Raw genomic sequence first — 15,140 nt, 5'->3', positions numbered from 1 at the left:
TTTGTGAAGTGCATCTTCATTCTATCTATATGCTGAAAAACCTACAGTGCCAGTGCTATGGATAAAGCATGAAGATGTAGGGGAGTGGGGGTTGGATTTGAAAGGAAATAAAACATTGGAACCATCTGTCTGTCACACATTCAGTATCACAAGTATTAGAAAACAATTTTTAGCACAGCTGATGAGCACTGTGTAAAGGAGAAGGGATGACCCAGGGAAAAGCTGGAATAGCTTTATTTTTACTGACAAACTTGATGTGATTTTCCAGGCTGCTTTCACGCAGTTGCCCCAGTAGCAGAAGGCAGCATGAGAGCGGTGGCCGTGACTGGCCAGGGGCAGGCAGCAGCAGAAGTCACCGGAGATTTCAGTTCCCAGTCTCCTGCCTTAATTATCAAGATGCAGCTTCCCCTCAGAGTTTGCACTTCCTAATGCCAAATGAAAGTGAATTCATGTTTTTGGGCTGTTTGTTTGCTGCTGACTCCCCAACTGCAAGATCTGCCCAGGGTGCATTTAGGAGACCTTGAATATCAAAGCTGAGTGGGGCATTGACGCAGCCCTTCTAGGGGCAAAAAAAGCATTTGGGGAGAGTGGTGGTGCCTCTTTGGAAGAGGCTTTCCTGCCCAGACATGGGGCAGGGCAGCTCTGACCAGGATACTCTGCATCTTGCCTCCCGAGACCTCCTAGGACTATGAAATCAAGGCAGATGCTTAAAATCCAAAGAAAGTTACCACAAACCTGAGCATGAACAAATCTTGCAAACCTTCTAGCGGGGTATGAAAGAGGGATGCATCTGTTCGGCACAATGTGCATCCCAAATGTCAGCATGTAATGCCAGGGTATTGGGGAAAATTTCAGATACCCTATGGTAGTGGTTTAATAACTGAAAAGCTAAAGTTGTGCTTTTTCTTTCCTTTCTGCTTTTTTTCTCCATTAAATAAACATCTCTGATGGCACACTTCTACAGTGTCAGCTAACAGGCAACTATTCTTTCAGATGCAAAAACAATAATTTGAGGGTGAATTAGCATTCAGTAGATGATTAGTATAATCTAATGTTTTATCCTTCAGCACAAGTATTCTACTACCATGCTACATACTTACTCTATAGTCTCATAGGAAGTATATTGTTTGGCTATAGAAAGGGAAACAGGAGACACAAGACAGAAATAAGGTTTTCAGAAGAATTTCATTTTGTGACTCCCTCTGAGGGTTAGTCTCTGGATCTCAAAGAGTGATGAGCTCCTCTGGCTTATTCTTTTCAGCTGAATCAGTGTCGTGTCCCTAAGTGAATTCTGTATTCACTGTCCATACTTTTGCAGGGAAAAAAAACACCAAAAGGGCAGTCTTAAAGAATAATTAAATATTATGAGGTGCTGATTTTCTCACTCAAAAATATTCCTTGCAATTAGTGTTTGCCCAGATGAACAAACCTTTTTTGGTCACAGGAGAGCAGCTGTTGATGCCAGGCAAAAAAATGTTAATTGCAGCAAAATGTGAAAGAATTTCAGATTACAAGTAGCTGCAACATTTTGCATTTTACAGGTTCCTTATGGGAAAAGTATGCACAAGACAGTACTTCGGCATCTGCCTATTTCACAGAACTTCTTACTTTATCCGACAGCATTTACCGTTGAGTTTGTCTGCAGATGTTTAAGCTTTATGGCAAATGCTGCTTGACAGTGGAAGTTGGATTCAGCTGCCTTATCTGAGCGAGCACTTGTAGCTGTGGACCAAATGCCATCACCACAGACCAGTCAGTGATTTCCCTCACTTCCTCATCCAAATGGGTGTTTTGTACAGTTCATTAGGAAATTTTAAGACATCCCCATCATCACCTGCATGTCCAGCTGCTGCTGTACTCGCTGCCTTGGACCTTCACTCTTCTGAGTGTCACCAGGAGTCACTTTAGGCTCAAATACAGAGGAGATGCCTGTTCTCATGCTCTGAACCACACGTGTTTAGGAAAGGATAAAGCAGAGCTGTGCTCGGGTAGGGATTTTGACACAGTGTGCTCTGTCAGCGTGATAATCCAATGATGTGTTTTCAATTGCAGGTTGGTCCATTCTGGCCCAGGAAAAGGCTCACCGCAGTCAGGGGTGGATTTGTCTTTTGCAACCCGTACCGGTACAAGGCAAGGGATTGAAACGCATCTGTTCAGGACAGAGACTAGCCGAGACCTCTCACTGTGGACGAGGAGCGTAGTGCAGGGCTGCCACAATTCTGCGGAGCTCATCACAGAAATCACCACATGTGAGTAACGTCTGTGGCACTGCATCTCCACACCTCCTCGTGACCCTCATGGGTAGCTCAGGCTCCTTCTGCTAGAGGTGATTCATTTAAAAAAATGTGTATATTTAGGACTCTGCATCTAAAATATTGTCCCCTTGGTTTCTGAGCCAGTCCCAGCTGGTGTGGTACCTGTGGCCTGCGACACAGTCACTGTCTTTCTGACTTTTGGTCTTGTTTTCGGCTTGTTGTTTCAGACACAAGTCTGTAGTCAGCCACATAGGGCTGAGTGTCACAGAGGAGTGATCGTCAGAGGTTTGTCCAGAAACCCACAGAAAAGAGCATTTGTCTGAGATTGAGGAGACTCCTGAGAGCCTGGCGGGAGTTTCTCCTGCAGAGGGAGGAGGCAGAGGAGGAGCGGCACATTCACAAGTGTGAATTGGTCATTTATTCACCCAGCACTGCACACTCGAGAAGAGTAAAAAAAATACAAACAGTCCAACAGCCACATTTTGATGGCTAGTCATTTCCCTTCCTGAGCATCAGGGTGTCACTTCTTAGCACTTCTGTACATGCAAAATCGACTGGAATGAAAGTAATCGGCTGCAGATGCTCTGGGGTGATGCCTGGTTCGGCGAGGTAGCTGCTAGCCTAGGGAGGCTTTGAGGCTGTGCCTTTCTCTTGAGTGCCCCTGGGATTTGGGAGTCCTTCCCCTGCTAGCCCTACAGCTGGTGGGGCTGTTAAAGTTGAACGTTGTCTCCACTCGTTGCCTAAAAACGTGGGAGCAAGAGCCAAAGCACAAGTCCGCTCCGTGGCCGAGGGCAGCTCCAATTTCCCGAAGCCATCAGGTGCTCCGGAGCTCAGGGAGGCCTGGCCGTGGCCTGCCAGGCCCCGTGCCCCGCAGGGAGCTCGGGCGGCTTTGCGACGGCCTCTGGTGTGGAAACCAGATGGACTGTTCAGTGGGGACCACCTTGAGGGCATGTCCATCTCCTCGGCTCAGTGACATGGGTGCCTTTCTTTCCAAAACAGGAGGAGGGCATCAGCCCCTTCGTTTATCGTGGTGCTTTTATCCCAGTGCCAAGGACCCTTCTTGGCAGACCTGTTCAGGGGAAAGTAGTGGAACAGAGAATTTGGGAGGTGAACACCTGAACTCTTCATTTTTTAATTTGGATCACGGCCTACGTTTCTGAGCTGAGGGGAAGATGCAGACTTTCTGCTTGCAGTAGCTATTATATACAATTATCTGGGCCCTTTTTCAATTACCACAACACTAATGAGGACTCAGGAGTGTCTTCATCTTTGTCAAAATACTTTAGGGAAACCCTTTACAGCTTCTAATTTTCTCGTGTGTTGTGCGCCGCATTTATTGATTCTGGCTATGTCTGTCAGACATAAGGAGAAGAGTAGCTGTGACTTTGTCAAGGTTTGGAAGGAGGAAATGCCAGCCTGAGCCTTCTTAAACTTCAGTAGATTGTTTTTGTGTCAGCATGTAGATGTATGCCGCAACATGAAGAACGCAGCGAATAACCGAAAGGCCTGACACCACTACTGCTACTGCTGAGCACAATTTTAGTCTGTGTGTTTACACCCTAACTAACAAACCTTGCTTGGACCTTGCACAACAGAAAGATTTCTGTTGTTTTCCCAAATCTGCAGGTTTACAGTTAGAGCATGATTAGCCTGGTTTTAGGAAAGGTTAGTTTCCGCAAGTAGTGTTGAGATTGAATGTAAAATGCAGATATCTGCAGCCAAATAGAATTTATTGCTTTTAAGAACACTACAGACTAAATTTTGTTTCCTTCTTCAGCTTGCACATATAAAAGCCAGGAGTGCCGTTTGACCATCCATTATGAACATGGATTCTCTCTTACAACTGAACCGCAAGATGGTGCCTTCTCTAAGACAATTGCACAATATCCTTACGAAAAACTGAAAATGTCCTCAGATGATGGGATAAGGATGCTTTATTTAGACTTTGGAGGAAAGGATGGAGAAATTGTAAGTACTGTGTTTAGCAATGGGATGCAGATTACCATCCCTTTGGTGTCCTTCAGGCTGTGGGGGTGGAGAAGCACTAATGGAAGTTAGACTAGATGATCGTTGTAGGTCCCTTCCTACTGCATATTATATTCTGCTCTGTTCTATTCTATTCTAAACAGCTGGCCAGTACCAGGTTCCAGTACCAGTATTTAGACACCGTTTCCTAGTGCAGCATGACAATCTGGCTTTAGAAGGAAATAAACTAAAAAGAGAGAGAAAATGGTAAAACCATGCAAGGAGGGATGAAAGATTTCTTACATTTAGAACAAATTGTATCTCTAAATAGCCAGATGTTAGAATTTTTGTATGTATCCATTTAACTTTTTAAATGATTGTGGGTGGAAGAACTTAAGAATGAGATATTATTAATTCCAATGTACACATAGGGACTTTGTTATGACAACAAGCTACATTTTATTTTTGAACATCTAGTTGCTGAAAAAAATTGAAGACTACAGATGTAGTGCAAACTGTCTGCTTAGACCTCTAAGTTAGCTGTCGCAATGCCTAAAAATAAGGTGCTTATTCCTACAAGCAGTTTAGATACCATAAATTATGCATGTAAACATGGTCTTTCCTGCCAAATTTTTTCAGCAGTTCCTGAGCACGTGGGGTGCCTAATTCTTCACATCACCTTTGATAATATATACTCTCTGAACTGCTTATTGTTGGGCTTTCAGAAGGGAATTTGTTACTAGCTCTCAATAAAGTCGACTGGTGGAAAGGCAAATCTGGTTTGTTTAGATGCGAACCTACTGTTGAACCTGCTGGTCACACTGACAAGTCTGTCGTGCTTAGCAAGGATGTGGTGAGATCATCTGAACTGTGACTATGGAAAAAAAAGTCTCAGTTCAGTCTCGCTGCCAGCTGTGTGAACAGAGGAGCAACCATGCAGCATCAGCTGAAAGTGCAGTATCCTGGCTTCAGCTATGACCAACAGCAGATGCGCTGGGTATTGGACATAGACCATCTGACCACCATCCCTGGTCAGAAACAGAGCCTGAAAAGATGGAGGGGTTGAACCTCTTGGGAAACTGCTTGCAGCATCTGACTCCATTTTCTGCTGCTTACCCAGGTGGATGCAAGCCCAAAGGCACCAGGATCCCATCTGCTCTCAAGATGCTTATTACTTACTTTCTGTAACCTAAATATTTGCAGCTGTATGCAAAGGAAAGACAGTATGTTGTAATAAAGGCTTGTTATTAATAGAAGCCTGTTCAAAATACCAGGCAGCAGTTAATCAAGTACTCCGTAAATGATCGCTTATTTGAGCTGTAATCTAATAATTCTCAACTTGGCTTCTTTCTGTACTTTTCAGCAACTGGACCTTCATTCCTGTCCAAAACCAATTGTGTTCATCATTCATTCCTTCCTGTCAGCAAAGATTACAAGACTTGGCTTGGTGGCATAAGTGGGATACATCTGTTTCTTCAAAGAAGGACAAAGCGACCATACTAATCTGAAGTACAGTCAACAGCAGCAGCCCATACCAGCTAGCAGCGTACACCAGCTTGGGGTTCAGTACTGGGTGTTGGTCATTTCTGCAGTCTTCCAAGGCCCAGGTTTCATTTTGATCAGCTAAAGAGGTGACATGACAAGGAAAACAGTGGATTTCATTGTAAATAACGGGATTTTAAAATCCCATATGAGACAGTAAAAGCGTGTAGTACCATACATGTAAATGTTTCAGAATCATAAATTGTGCCTATTTCAATGTACTTGTTTATATAGAATAAGTAAAGGGCTAAGCAGACAAGAGCGGGTGTTGGTTGTGATGCAAGCTTAAAGATTTTTGAGTAGAGGTTCTCCAAACAAGATTGTCCCACCACCCAAACGTAAAATATTTTTTCTGTTCTAACCTGTGCACCGCTTACAGAAGATTTTTCTCTTGGAGCGCTGTCAGAACCTCTTGCTTGAATACCCAGCAGAGCATGCCAATATGCACCTTTGAGTCAGATGCTCTAAAGCAATAGAGCTGTGGTCAGTGAGCAGCCGGAGGGTCCCTGCCGAGGGGCACTTTCAAGTTAAATGACGAAGACATCTTGTGTACGTTCCTAGCGATGGACCCAAAGCAAGACTAGCTATAGCGATGTATTGGGAGCCGGCTGTCAGTGGGGTGTAGGTAGGAGTGTCCCTTGTTATTGAACACACAGGATGTATTTTTACAGTGACTTCCCAGAATGGCTTAATGAGTTTCAACTACGCAGGATCCCCAGCTCAGGTAAAAGTTACCTAAATCCATGCTGAAGCATGACCTAAGCTTGTGCCAGCACATTTCCACAGTGGTTTTCCAACAGAAAGCCATGCTGAGCTTCCTGTCCTCCTACCCCTACGGTGTCACCCCCTCAGCTCTGACAAGGCTGGTTGTGTGGTCTTCATAGAAGAACAAATGTGGGGAAGGAGGAAGACTTGATTTTTTGAGACTTTTCTAGATGAGATCAGAAAAATTATTCAAGAAGCTCCACAACAGTGAGGAAACACACCAGGGCAGGAACATGAGCTGTGCTGCCAGAAAAGCCTTAATATGGAACTGCTCCTGTGAGCATGACTTGGCAAGTTCAGCTTTATTCCTTACTGGTGAAACGCACGACGCTCACCTCCGTACCCATAACTTACTAGTTCCTGTTTTGCACCACAGCTTACCGTTTTAAGTCAAAACATGCGAATCACTGAGTTTCAGCCTTGTTCACAGTTACATTGGGTGCAAAGCAGGCAGCAGGCAGGAACACTGACCTTCATCATCAGAGATGATGCACACAGCTTGCACCTGGAACTACTAAATTGTCTTAATGTGGTCAGGTGGGAACTAAATTGGCTTAACGTGGTCAGGTGGGAACAGGGAACTACTAAACTGGCTTAACGTGGTCAGGTTGGGAAGCAGAACAGGGATGGTATTTATGTTGCTCTTACTTTGCAAACAGAACTGCTTCATATAGGGGTGAGATTTTGTTTGCTTTTAGACTTTTGCCCTAAATTCATACTTTGAAGGACAGGAACTGTACAGGAAGTAATAAATCCAAAGTTTGTGGAAGTTCACTTGTCATATTACAACACTTCTTTTATTCTTGAGAAAGCACATTAAGTTTCACCTTAGCATCACTTGGCTGGCAAAGAGGAAAATTAAAAACACAGTTTGGTTCCATGTTGCTTTTAAGCTAAGTCTTGAAATTTAAGTGTAAGTCATGCTGTTTATTCACAGTATAGGAATTAATTTGTGGTGGTTTCCATAGCTATCTTAATCATTGAAACTAATTAAAAAATTAAGATGATGGGCTGAATCCACAAATACAGAAAATGATCATTGAAGAACAACAGCTAAATCGCCATTTGGAAGAGCAGCCCCACTCCCAGAACGTCCCACCAGTCAAGAGCAAGCCTGGAAGGGGATTCACCCAGCTGTGAACTTTGTTTTTACTGTCATGGTACTTGCACTTAAAAATTAATTCCTCGTGTAAATTCACAAGGTAGGAGATAACATGTTACATAACTCTCCAATAATTTCCAAATGGACTTTTCTCATTTAGCAACCACTGCCGTTCACTTAACTTTCTGTGGCAGTTACTTGGGTGTCATTTGCTTTGGAAGCTTCTAGGAGAACGTCTTCTGAGAAGCTGAGAGCAGTCGGTACGCTGGGGGGACTGGGTCTTTGAGTATGGACTCACATCACATCGTCAAGTAAACAGTTGTGTGAAGTTTTTAAAAAGCGATTCAGGACATTTTTATTGCTGTTCCAAAGTATAACTTAAAAATTTGGACACAGGCTCCTATAAAAGTTCCAGAGATTGAAGTGAAAACTTGCATACAGTGGGGTAGGTTAAATACATATGTAAACTATACTGCACTATTTCCTTGTTCCTTTAATACTTACAAATCACTGGAATGTTATACCTAACATGTATGTGCATTGTAAATATTACAAATTCCTATATTAGTACCAACAATTAAATGACACAATATGTTATCTAAGGTGCTCAGTACTATATGAAGTATAAATGAATAACTAAACAGTTTGCAAAGGAAATTCATATTATATATATTTATAGAAAAAATAATGATAATTACAGATGCTATTTCTTCATTTTCAGATTTTGGACTGATTCATATTTGGATGGGATAGACAAATGAAATATGAACCTACTCCACATTTATAAGAGTATAGTGAATATTTATATTTTAGAGGAAAAGAATATATTTAATAAAGTCATTTATTGGATTTTTGTGAGGTGAGGTTACTTTGTACCCAAACAAGCTGTTGCAAAGGCTGTCCTTTGGTTTTGGGCTGGGGAAAATTACACTTTAAACCTCAGTCATTCTGTTAAAAATTCAGTTACTTAAGAGAACATTCATCGTATTGATGGAATGACTTCTAAAAATTTAAAATAATAAAAAAAAGTATTAATGTACTGTCAATGGTGCATTGGTGCTTCTATCAAGTAAGCTCGGTGTTCATGTGGCAATGTTGATGACAGGCTGAAAGCATAAGTATGCAGTTGTTTTTTTTTTTTTGCTGCTGGCATTTACCGAAAGGCCAGAGGGATGTTCTGGGCAAGGTTGCTCAGACTCACCTGCTGAAGTTACAATGCTTTCTCTCTTGCTTATACTTAACTGGGTGGTTATAGAAGTCTTAAAAAAAAAAAAAAAGCAGAAATTTCTGCTCGAGCTTCTGCATTCAAGGAGTAAGGCCAACATGTGCCTTGCTTACCTTATGAATGGTTATGGAAAAAGAGATGGTTTTCTTCCTTTCTACTTTAATTCTTAACTTAGTGGTCCAAATAGAAAAGCTCACTGTGGGAATTTAAGCCTCTTCTTTCAGTCTGATCTGAGGTATGGCAGACCAGCTGCATGGAAACCCTACAAAGGGATATTCCCAAGTTCCACTCTTTTCACAAAATACTGACTGTAAATGGAACAGTCTGATCAGAAAGTTTGTATAGCAGCTTCACTGTTAAAAAGACTTGGATACATATTGGAACATACATGTTATTGGAAAAATGTGATACAAGGTGTTTGTTAAAAAAAAATAAAAGAAAATAAAGCTGAGTGTGTTCAGGGAAACATACTGCGTTTCCCAAGAGTCTTGCTCTTTAAATGGAACTAGCATCTCTTAAGGTACTTTATAAATCGGAACGCAACTCTTTACGTGCTACCAAGTAAATGGCTACCACGAACATCATTAGAATTGGTCATTTCCAAATAACGAAACAAGTGCTTTCTCCTTCTGCGGAAGGTAAGTATTGTTTCTTGCCACAGGACATGGAGGCATACTCCATCCAGCTCTTCACGTTCGGAAGCACAGCTGATTTGAAGTATAGGTTGATCTGATTTCCATCTGCAAGACTTCTCAGTGCCCTCTTACCCATGTTTAAAGGTTAATTGGAGCTTCTTCAGTTTCAGTGGAAGCAGAATCAGGGCCTAAACAAATGATGTGCCCCAGATTGTTATACTATCATTGATTGGTAAATTTATCTTATTTTTCATAAGAGTCATACTGGTAGGTTTATAAATAGCTGTTTACTGGGACTATTACTATAGTATGTATTATATATTACTATATACACACACACTATTACTGTATATACTATTACTATAAAGTAATTGGGAATTGTATCTAAAATGGACACTTCTGAATTCAGTGGTGACTTTGATTTTAAAGAGCAGATAATAATATACTAGCAAAATTTCGAGAAACTCAGCCTGCTTGATATAAGCGAACCCCTAGGTTAACCAGGGCAAAAGTTTAGTTTAAAAGCATGAGGGAAAAACATTAAATTTTTAAGTAACAATGATAACAACCTCTTGTGAACATACCAGCTACTTTTTCCACAAAGGATTAGCTTTTCAGTTTGTCTCCTTTGTCAGAATTTCTGTGCTTGAATTAGAGGCATTAGAAAACAAATCCCCAGGGAGAACTGTGAATATGGAAAAGAGAGTTTGTGAATTTGGAAAAGCATTTGTACCCAAGTTAAGTTCTGTGGTAGCCCAGTGATATTCATCATGCAATTGCTGTAATATTACAAGTAATCATATCACCAAGTAATCGCAACCACATCAGTGTTGTCTTACCCAATCTTGTATAAGCATGTAACATGGATTACGGGCAACCCATAACAGTATATTGGTCAATATGACTTATATCCTGACTTCTAAAAAACATGAAAGCAACCGCCCAAAGTATGCATAGGGCTGACTGGATTTTGGGTTCAGCACCCACAAACAAGAAAATAATTTGAAATTCAGAGGCAAAGGGTGATGTTACATTCTGTATCATGTAAGCTACAACATGTTACATGAGCTGTGGGAACTCTCAGTGTGAGGTCTTTGAACTACGACACGTGTAAGATGATTTGGTTTCGCGCTGTAACGGTAGACCAGGTAAAATTATTTTGCATGCTTTTTTGTAGGTTAAGAGCATGGACAAGGACAGTTATCGCAGCTCAAATGCGGCACAGTGTTAAGCCATGATAATAAACTAGCTATCGCTTACCCTAAAAAACCCTGCAACGTAGTAACAAAGAGTAAATGAGACATGGGCAGGATTGTATTAGTTCAGCACTGGGAATCATGCAAACAAACAATACATCAAAATGCTTATGTTTCCCTGACTGCTTTCCTGCTGATTATTTAAGGCTAGCCTTTGAATCTACAGAATTAATTAAAACAATAACCACTGGGTTCTACTTGAAGTAAGATAGTTAGTATTTACATCCAGGGCTCACTATGGACACTATAGAGAGGTAAGGGAGGAATGAGACAATAATAAAAAATAATTTTAAAAAGCACCTTTTTACAGAAGTCCTTCTACAGATACGTGGCAGATAATTTTACATCAAGAAAGCCCATTAAAGAGTATTGATTACTTTCCTGAAAGGGCTTTTCTTAGTTCATGGCAATTAGCCTCAAGTATTTTATGTAATGTAGAGTGTCTGTACTTTTGCTTATCAACTTCTGAATAATATATTAACTACAAAGTTTTTGTAATCACAAGTTTATAAACCCCCCCAAAATTAAGGAGGAAATACAACTTTCAGTGGCTTTAGTATTTGGACGAAAGTATCAGCATTCAGGTTGAAGAGATGAGATTGTAATAGCTTTTCTCTCTCTATTTGGAAGTAGATACTTTATTCAGTATTAAATGTTAATGAAGATTAATGTCTTGATTAATTTCTTCTTTTCTGTCTTGAATGCAACGAAATGTGAACCATACACAGTAATAGATACATTGGAGCAATTTCATGCATGCACTTATTAAATAATTATTTAAATATCTACCTTCATTGCATTTCTATTTCATCAGATCAGTAGAACCGGGATGCTATAGATGTGTGGCATTTTGCAGACAAATGTAATCCCGGTCCTAAGTAGTTGTGTTTGTCCTGGGCTAAGACGCCCATTGTACTCACTAGAGCCCATTGTCACAGTAAAACAGCTACACAGCTTTCTTACTGAGGCTCTGAGTGCAGTTAAAACAAGTACACACCCACACAGAAAAGCTCTTGTAGAGTTCAGGAGAACAATACACATTGGAACAAAGGAACAGAAGAGTTAAATGCAAGATCCTGTTAGGCGCGGAAAACCGCCTTAGGGCTTGGCTTTACACAAAATAGAATTAAGCAAAGAAGAAATGTCACAAAATCAGGAAGGCTCTTTAGAGAATGAGTAGATTTTACAGTATTAAGTCTAACCTACACATGGTTTTGTTCAATTACTTTTTTATAATACTACATTTTGTTTATATTAGTATTGCTTAATCCCTTTTTCTTCCAGGAGAATATAGCAAACAATAACACTGCATCTCTCTCAATTTTAATCATTAGTTTATATGATGAACAGGAAATCCTTACAGTGAAAGCTGTGAAATATATTTGTTTTGGTAGGAACTCCTCCTCTCAACATAATACTAACTTGAATAATTACACTCATACAAGGCAGGTACATACCTGAGACTTAAGCAAACTGAGGTTGAATTTAGTATTTCACTATGCCCACAACTCAGGTAGAAATTATTCTTTCCATTATATTTTATCATAGCATGCCAGCTCTTTCACAGTTCTCACAATCACCATTACTGCTATATTCTGATTTTCTCCTCCCCCATGAAAAGAAATCTCAGAACTCTGTTATGAATTGTTTCTAAGGAGTGTTACAGAGAGTACACATGAAATGATACCAGAAATGCAGCTTGTAAAACAATGATCCTTTCTTTAATGGGACCTTGCATCAAGTTTCAAAAGACATGCTTTTTTTTTTTGTTGTTGTACTACAACACAGAGATAACTGTGACTCAAATTCTAATTATGTTTGCTTTCACCTGCAGAATAGGAACTGTTCTTAATTATTCTATAAAATGTCAACAGTCAACGCTGTAAACAGCTGTTTATACAACAGCAAGTAGTAATAAATAGAATAGAGGTCTTAATGCAAAAAAAGGTAAAACAAAGTAGTTTTGTTATTAAAATTAAATCTGGTGGGGTTTTTATTCACATAAAAAACAAATATACGGGTTGAAAAACATACAAAGCTTTATCAAACCAAGTCAAGCTATATTCCTTTTAACAATGAAACATAATAAATATGTATATATTTATAATATAAAAACTTTTTTTCATTTGAATTTTCTAAAAAATTAAAACTTTCAGTATAAAAACTTTTAAAACATGCTACTGTGCTTGGGAATTGAGTATACATAATTACGCTGACCAAAGTCCTTCCGGTGTGTAGATATGTGTGCACCTGTGTTGGGCAGTATAAGGCTTTTCTTAAAACTGGAAGTGCTCTGTCTCTGCAGTTTTCAGGACGATGTGAATAGCACCAGTTCAGTACCTCTACTTGCCAGTCTTCTCCAAAACCCATTCAATCACCTGGGAAAATAAATAAGAAAACAAATTATATATGTAACTACAGATCTTGAAAGCAACTTAAGAACATCTCATACACTCTATCAATTCTTTCTTTATCACCACCTTTATCACTACCTGTGTGGTCTTTACTAAACAGGATTTAAAACTAATCCATTCAAAAGGAGAAAGAGTTGTTAATAAACTGAAAGGATACAGCATTACCCAAGAATTGTATTTAATTTTACAGAATGCTTTGTCTTTAGAAAAAGGCATTTTTAGATTCCCTGAACTGAGCTACTTCACCCCACTCTCTCCATGTACTAGCAACAAAGGTGCACACACGATGCTAAACAGCTAGTGTTGCCAGCACAAAAAATTCCTCAAGCTGTAAAACAAAGGATAAAGAATAATTTGTACACTGCTGTATCTGCCACCATTATTACTGCTGTTTCCCAAACAGGGTAGTTGTTCAGACCACTGACGAGTCCTGGGCAGTCATATTTCTTATAAAGTAGTTTCAAAGTATTCTCTAATAGAGGGAGAGGTGGCCAGCTTAAGAGATGCCCAATTTTAATGCCTCTGCCAACAGCAAACATACATAAAACTACCAACTGGCCTCCTGTCCTGGTTTCAGCTGGAATAAAGTTAATTTTCTTCTTAGTAGCTGGTATAGTGCTGTGGTTTGGATTTAGGATGAGAATAATGTTGATAACACACTGATGTTTTAGTTGTTGCTAAGCAGTGTTTATACCAAGTCAAGGACTTTTCATCTTTTCATACTGCCCTGGCAGCGGAGGCTGGGGGTGCACAAGCAACTGGGAGGGACACAGCCAGGACAGCTGACCCAAACTAGCCAAAGGAATATTCCATACCATACTATGTCATGCCCAGTATATAAACTGGGGGGAGTTGGCCAGGGACACCGCAGCTCGGGGATTGGCTGGGCATCAGTCAGCAGGTGGCGAGCAATTGTATTGTGCATCAGTTGTTTTGTATATTCTAGTAGTAGTAATAGTATTTTCCCTTCCTTTCCCGTCTTGTTAAACTGCCTTTATCTCAGCCCACAAGGTTTTTTTTCTGATTCTCTCCCCCATCCCACTGTGGAGGGGAACGAGCGAGCTGCTGTGTAGTGCTTAGTTGCTCTCTGGGATTAAACCATGACACCTCCCCAGGCAAAGATGGTGGTGAGAAACAGTGTATCATCACAATATCCCAGTTAAACACCAAACATCACAACCCATGTAGTTTTTGAAACCTCATGACCTGTATGAAGCAATTCACAAGAGAACACAGTACAGAACGCAATAAATACTGCTCTCATAGAATAAATTTTGTGGGGATCTAGCAGTTTTCCTTAAGAGCTTGGTTTTCTTATTTAACCACCCCAGTCCAAATCCTTCCATTTAATTTATGATTTTGAAAACTGTACTGTAAATATGCATGATACTTTTTTTTTTTAAATCAGGGACTCACTTCAGTCTGTTTTTCATTATTTAAATCAGTTACTTAATTTCTGGAGGACAGGAGTATTTACTCCTGCTATTTACTCTGCTACTGTTAATGTAACTCCCACCTTAGGCACAACTAAGCTCATCTGGTATCCCTTGTGCTTACAGTTATTCCCAAGATTAAAATTACTAATTTTCATTGCTTCTTTTAAGAAATTTATTTCCTTTTATAGATCCCTTTATTGCTTCCTAACCTTTGAAAAGAAATGTTATTTCCTCCAACACAAGTAAAGAATTCCCTAATGATCCAGGCTTCTCTCAAATGAAGAAAAATCTTGTCTCTCTTTTTTTTCCCCAGTGATGTGGAAACATTTAATGCCTTCGTTTCCATTTTTCACTCTGGCATATCATATTGGCAGCTATAACTAGAATACCATCTAAAACCTGAATATCTGCAACTGGAAATTTTGCCATGGGACTACTGATTGAAAGTTTTTGTGAGATCAGAGAGCGAAATGAGACCCACAGCCATAGGAATGCATCTCTTCCTCTCTTAAAGCTGAGGACTAAACTATCCTACAGCCAAGCTG

The 15,140-nt window shown here is 40.1% G+C and overlaps 2 protein-coding genes across 6 annotated transcripts in view; one reads left to right on the top strand and one right to left on the bottom strand.

The window, feature by feature from the left end:
* Window positions 1-8,675, top strand: part of SNTB1 (syntrophin beta 1) — a 117,410-nt gene extending 108,735 nt beyond the window's left edge. Inside the window, exons 5-8 of one of the 2 annotated variants that reach the window (XR_007509079.1) lie at window positions 2,053-2,249; window positions 4,033-4,223; window positions 5,584-7,064; window positions 7,095-8,675. Coding sequence is in view for 1 of the 2 variants with exons in the window: in XM_049824792.1 (XP_049680749.1) it covers window positions 2,053-2,249; window positions 4,033-4,223; window positions 5,584-5,676 (481 nt within the window). In the remaining variant the exon portion in view is untranslated. Of the gene's footprint in view, window positions 1-2,052; window positions 2,250-4,032; window positions 4,224-5,583 lie in introns of both variants that reach the window. The other variant, XM_049824792.1, reaches the window with a different exon arrangement.
* A 345-nt stretch (window positions 8,676-9,020) lies between these two features.
* The window catches only part of MTBP (MDM2 binding protein), a 36,099-nt gene continuing 29,979 nt past the window's right edge, over window positions 9,021-15,140 (bottom strand). For 2 of the 4 annotated variants that reach the window (XM_049824654.1, XM_049824668.1), the window contains exon 22: window positions 9,021-13,123. In XM_049824654.1, coding sequence (XP_049680611.1) covers window positions 13,088-13,123 — 36 coding nt within the window. In that variant the 3' untranslated portion in view covers window positions 9,021-13,087. The remainder of the gene's footprint in view (window positions 13,124-15,140) is intronic. The other 2 variants (XR_007509063.1, XR_007509066.1) reach the window with 2 other exon arrangements.

This window comes from Accipiter gentilis, chromosome 2, assembly GCF_929443795.1.
Source record: "Accipiter gentilis chromosome 2, bAccGen1.1, whole genome shotgun sequence".
Lineage (NCBI taxonomy): Eukaryota > Metazoa > Chordata > Aves > Accipitriformes > Accipitridae > Astur > Astur gentilis.
This window is presented reverse-complemented; position numbering and strand designations above follow the sequence as displayed.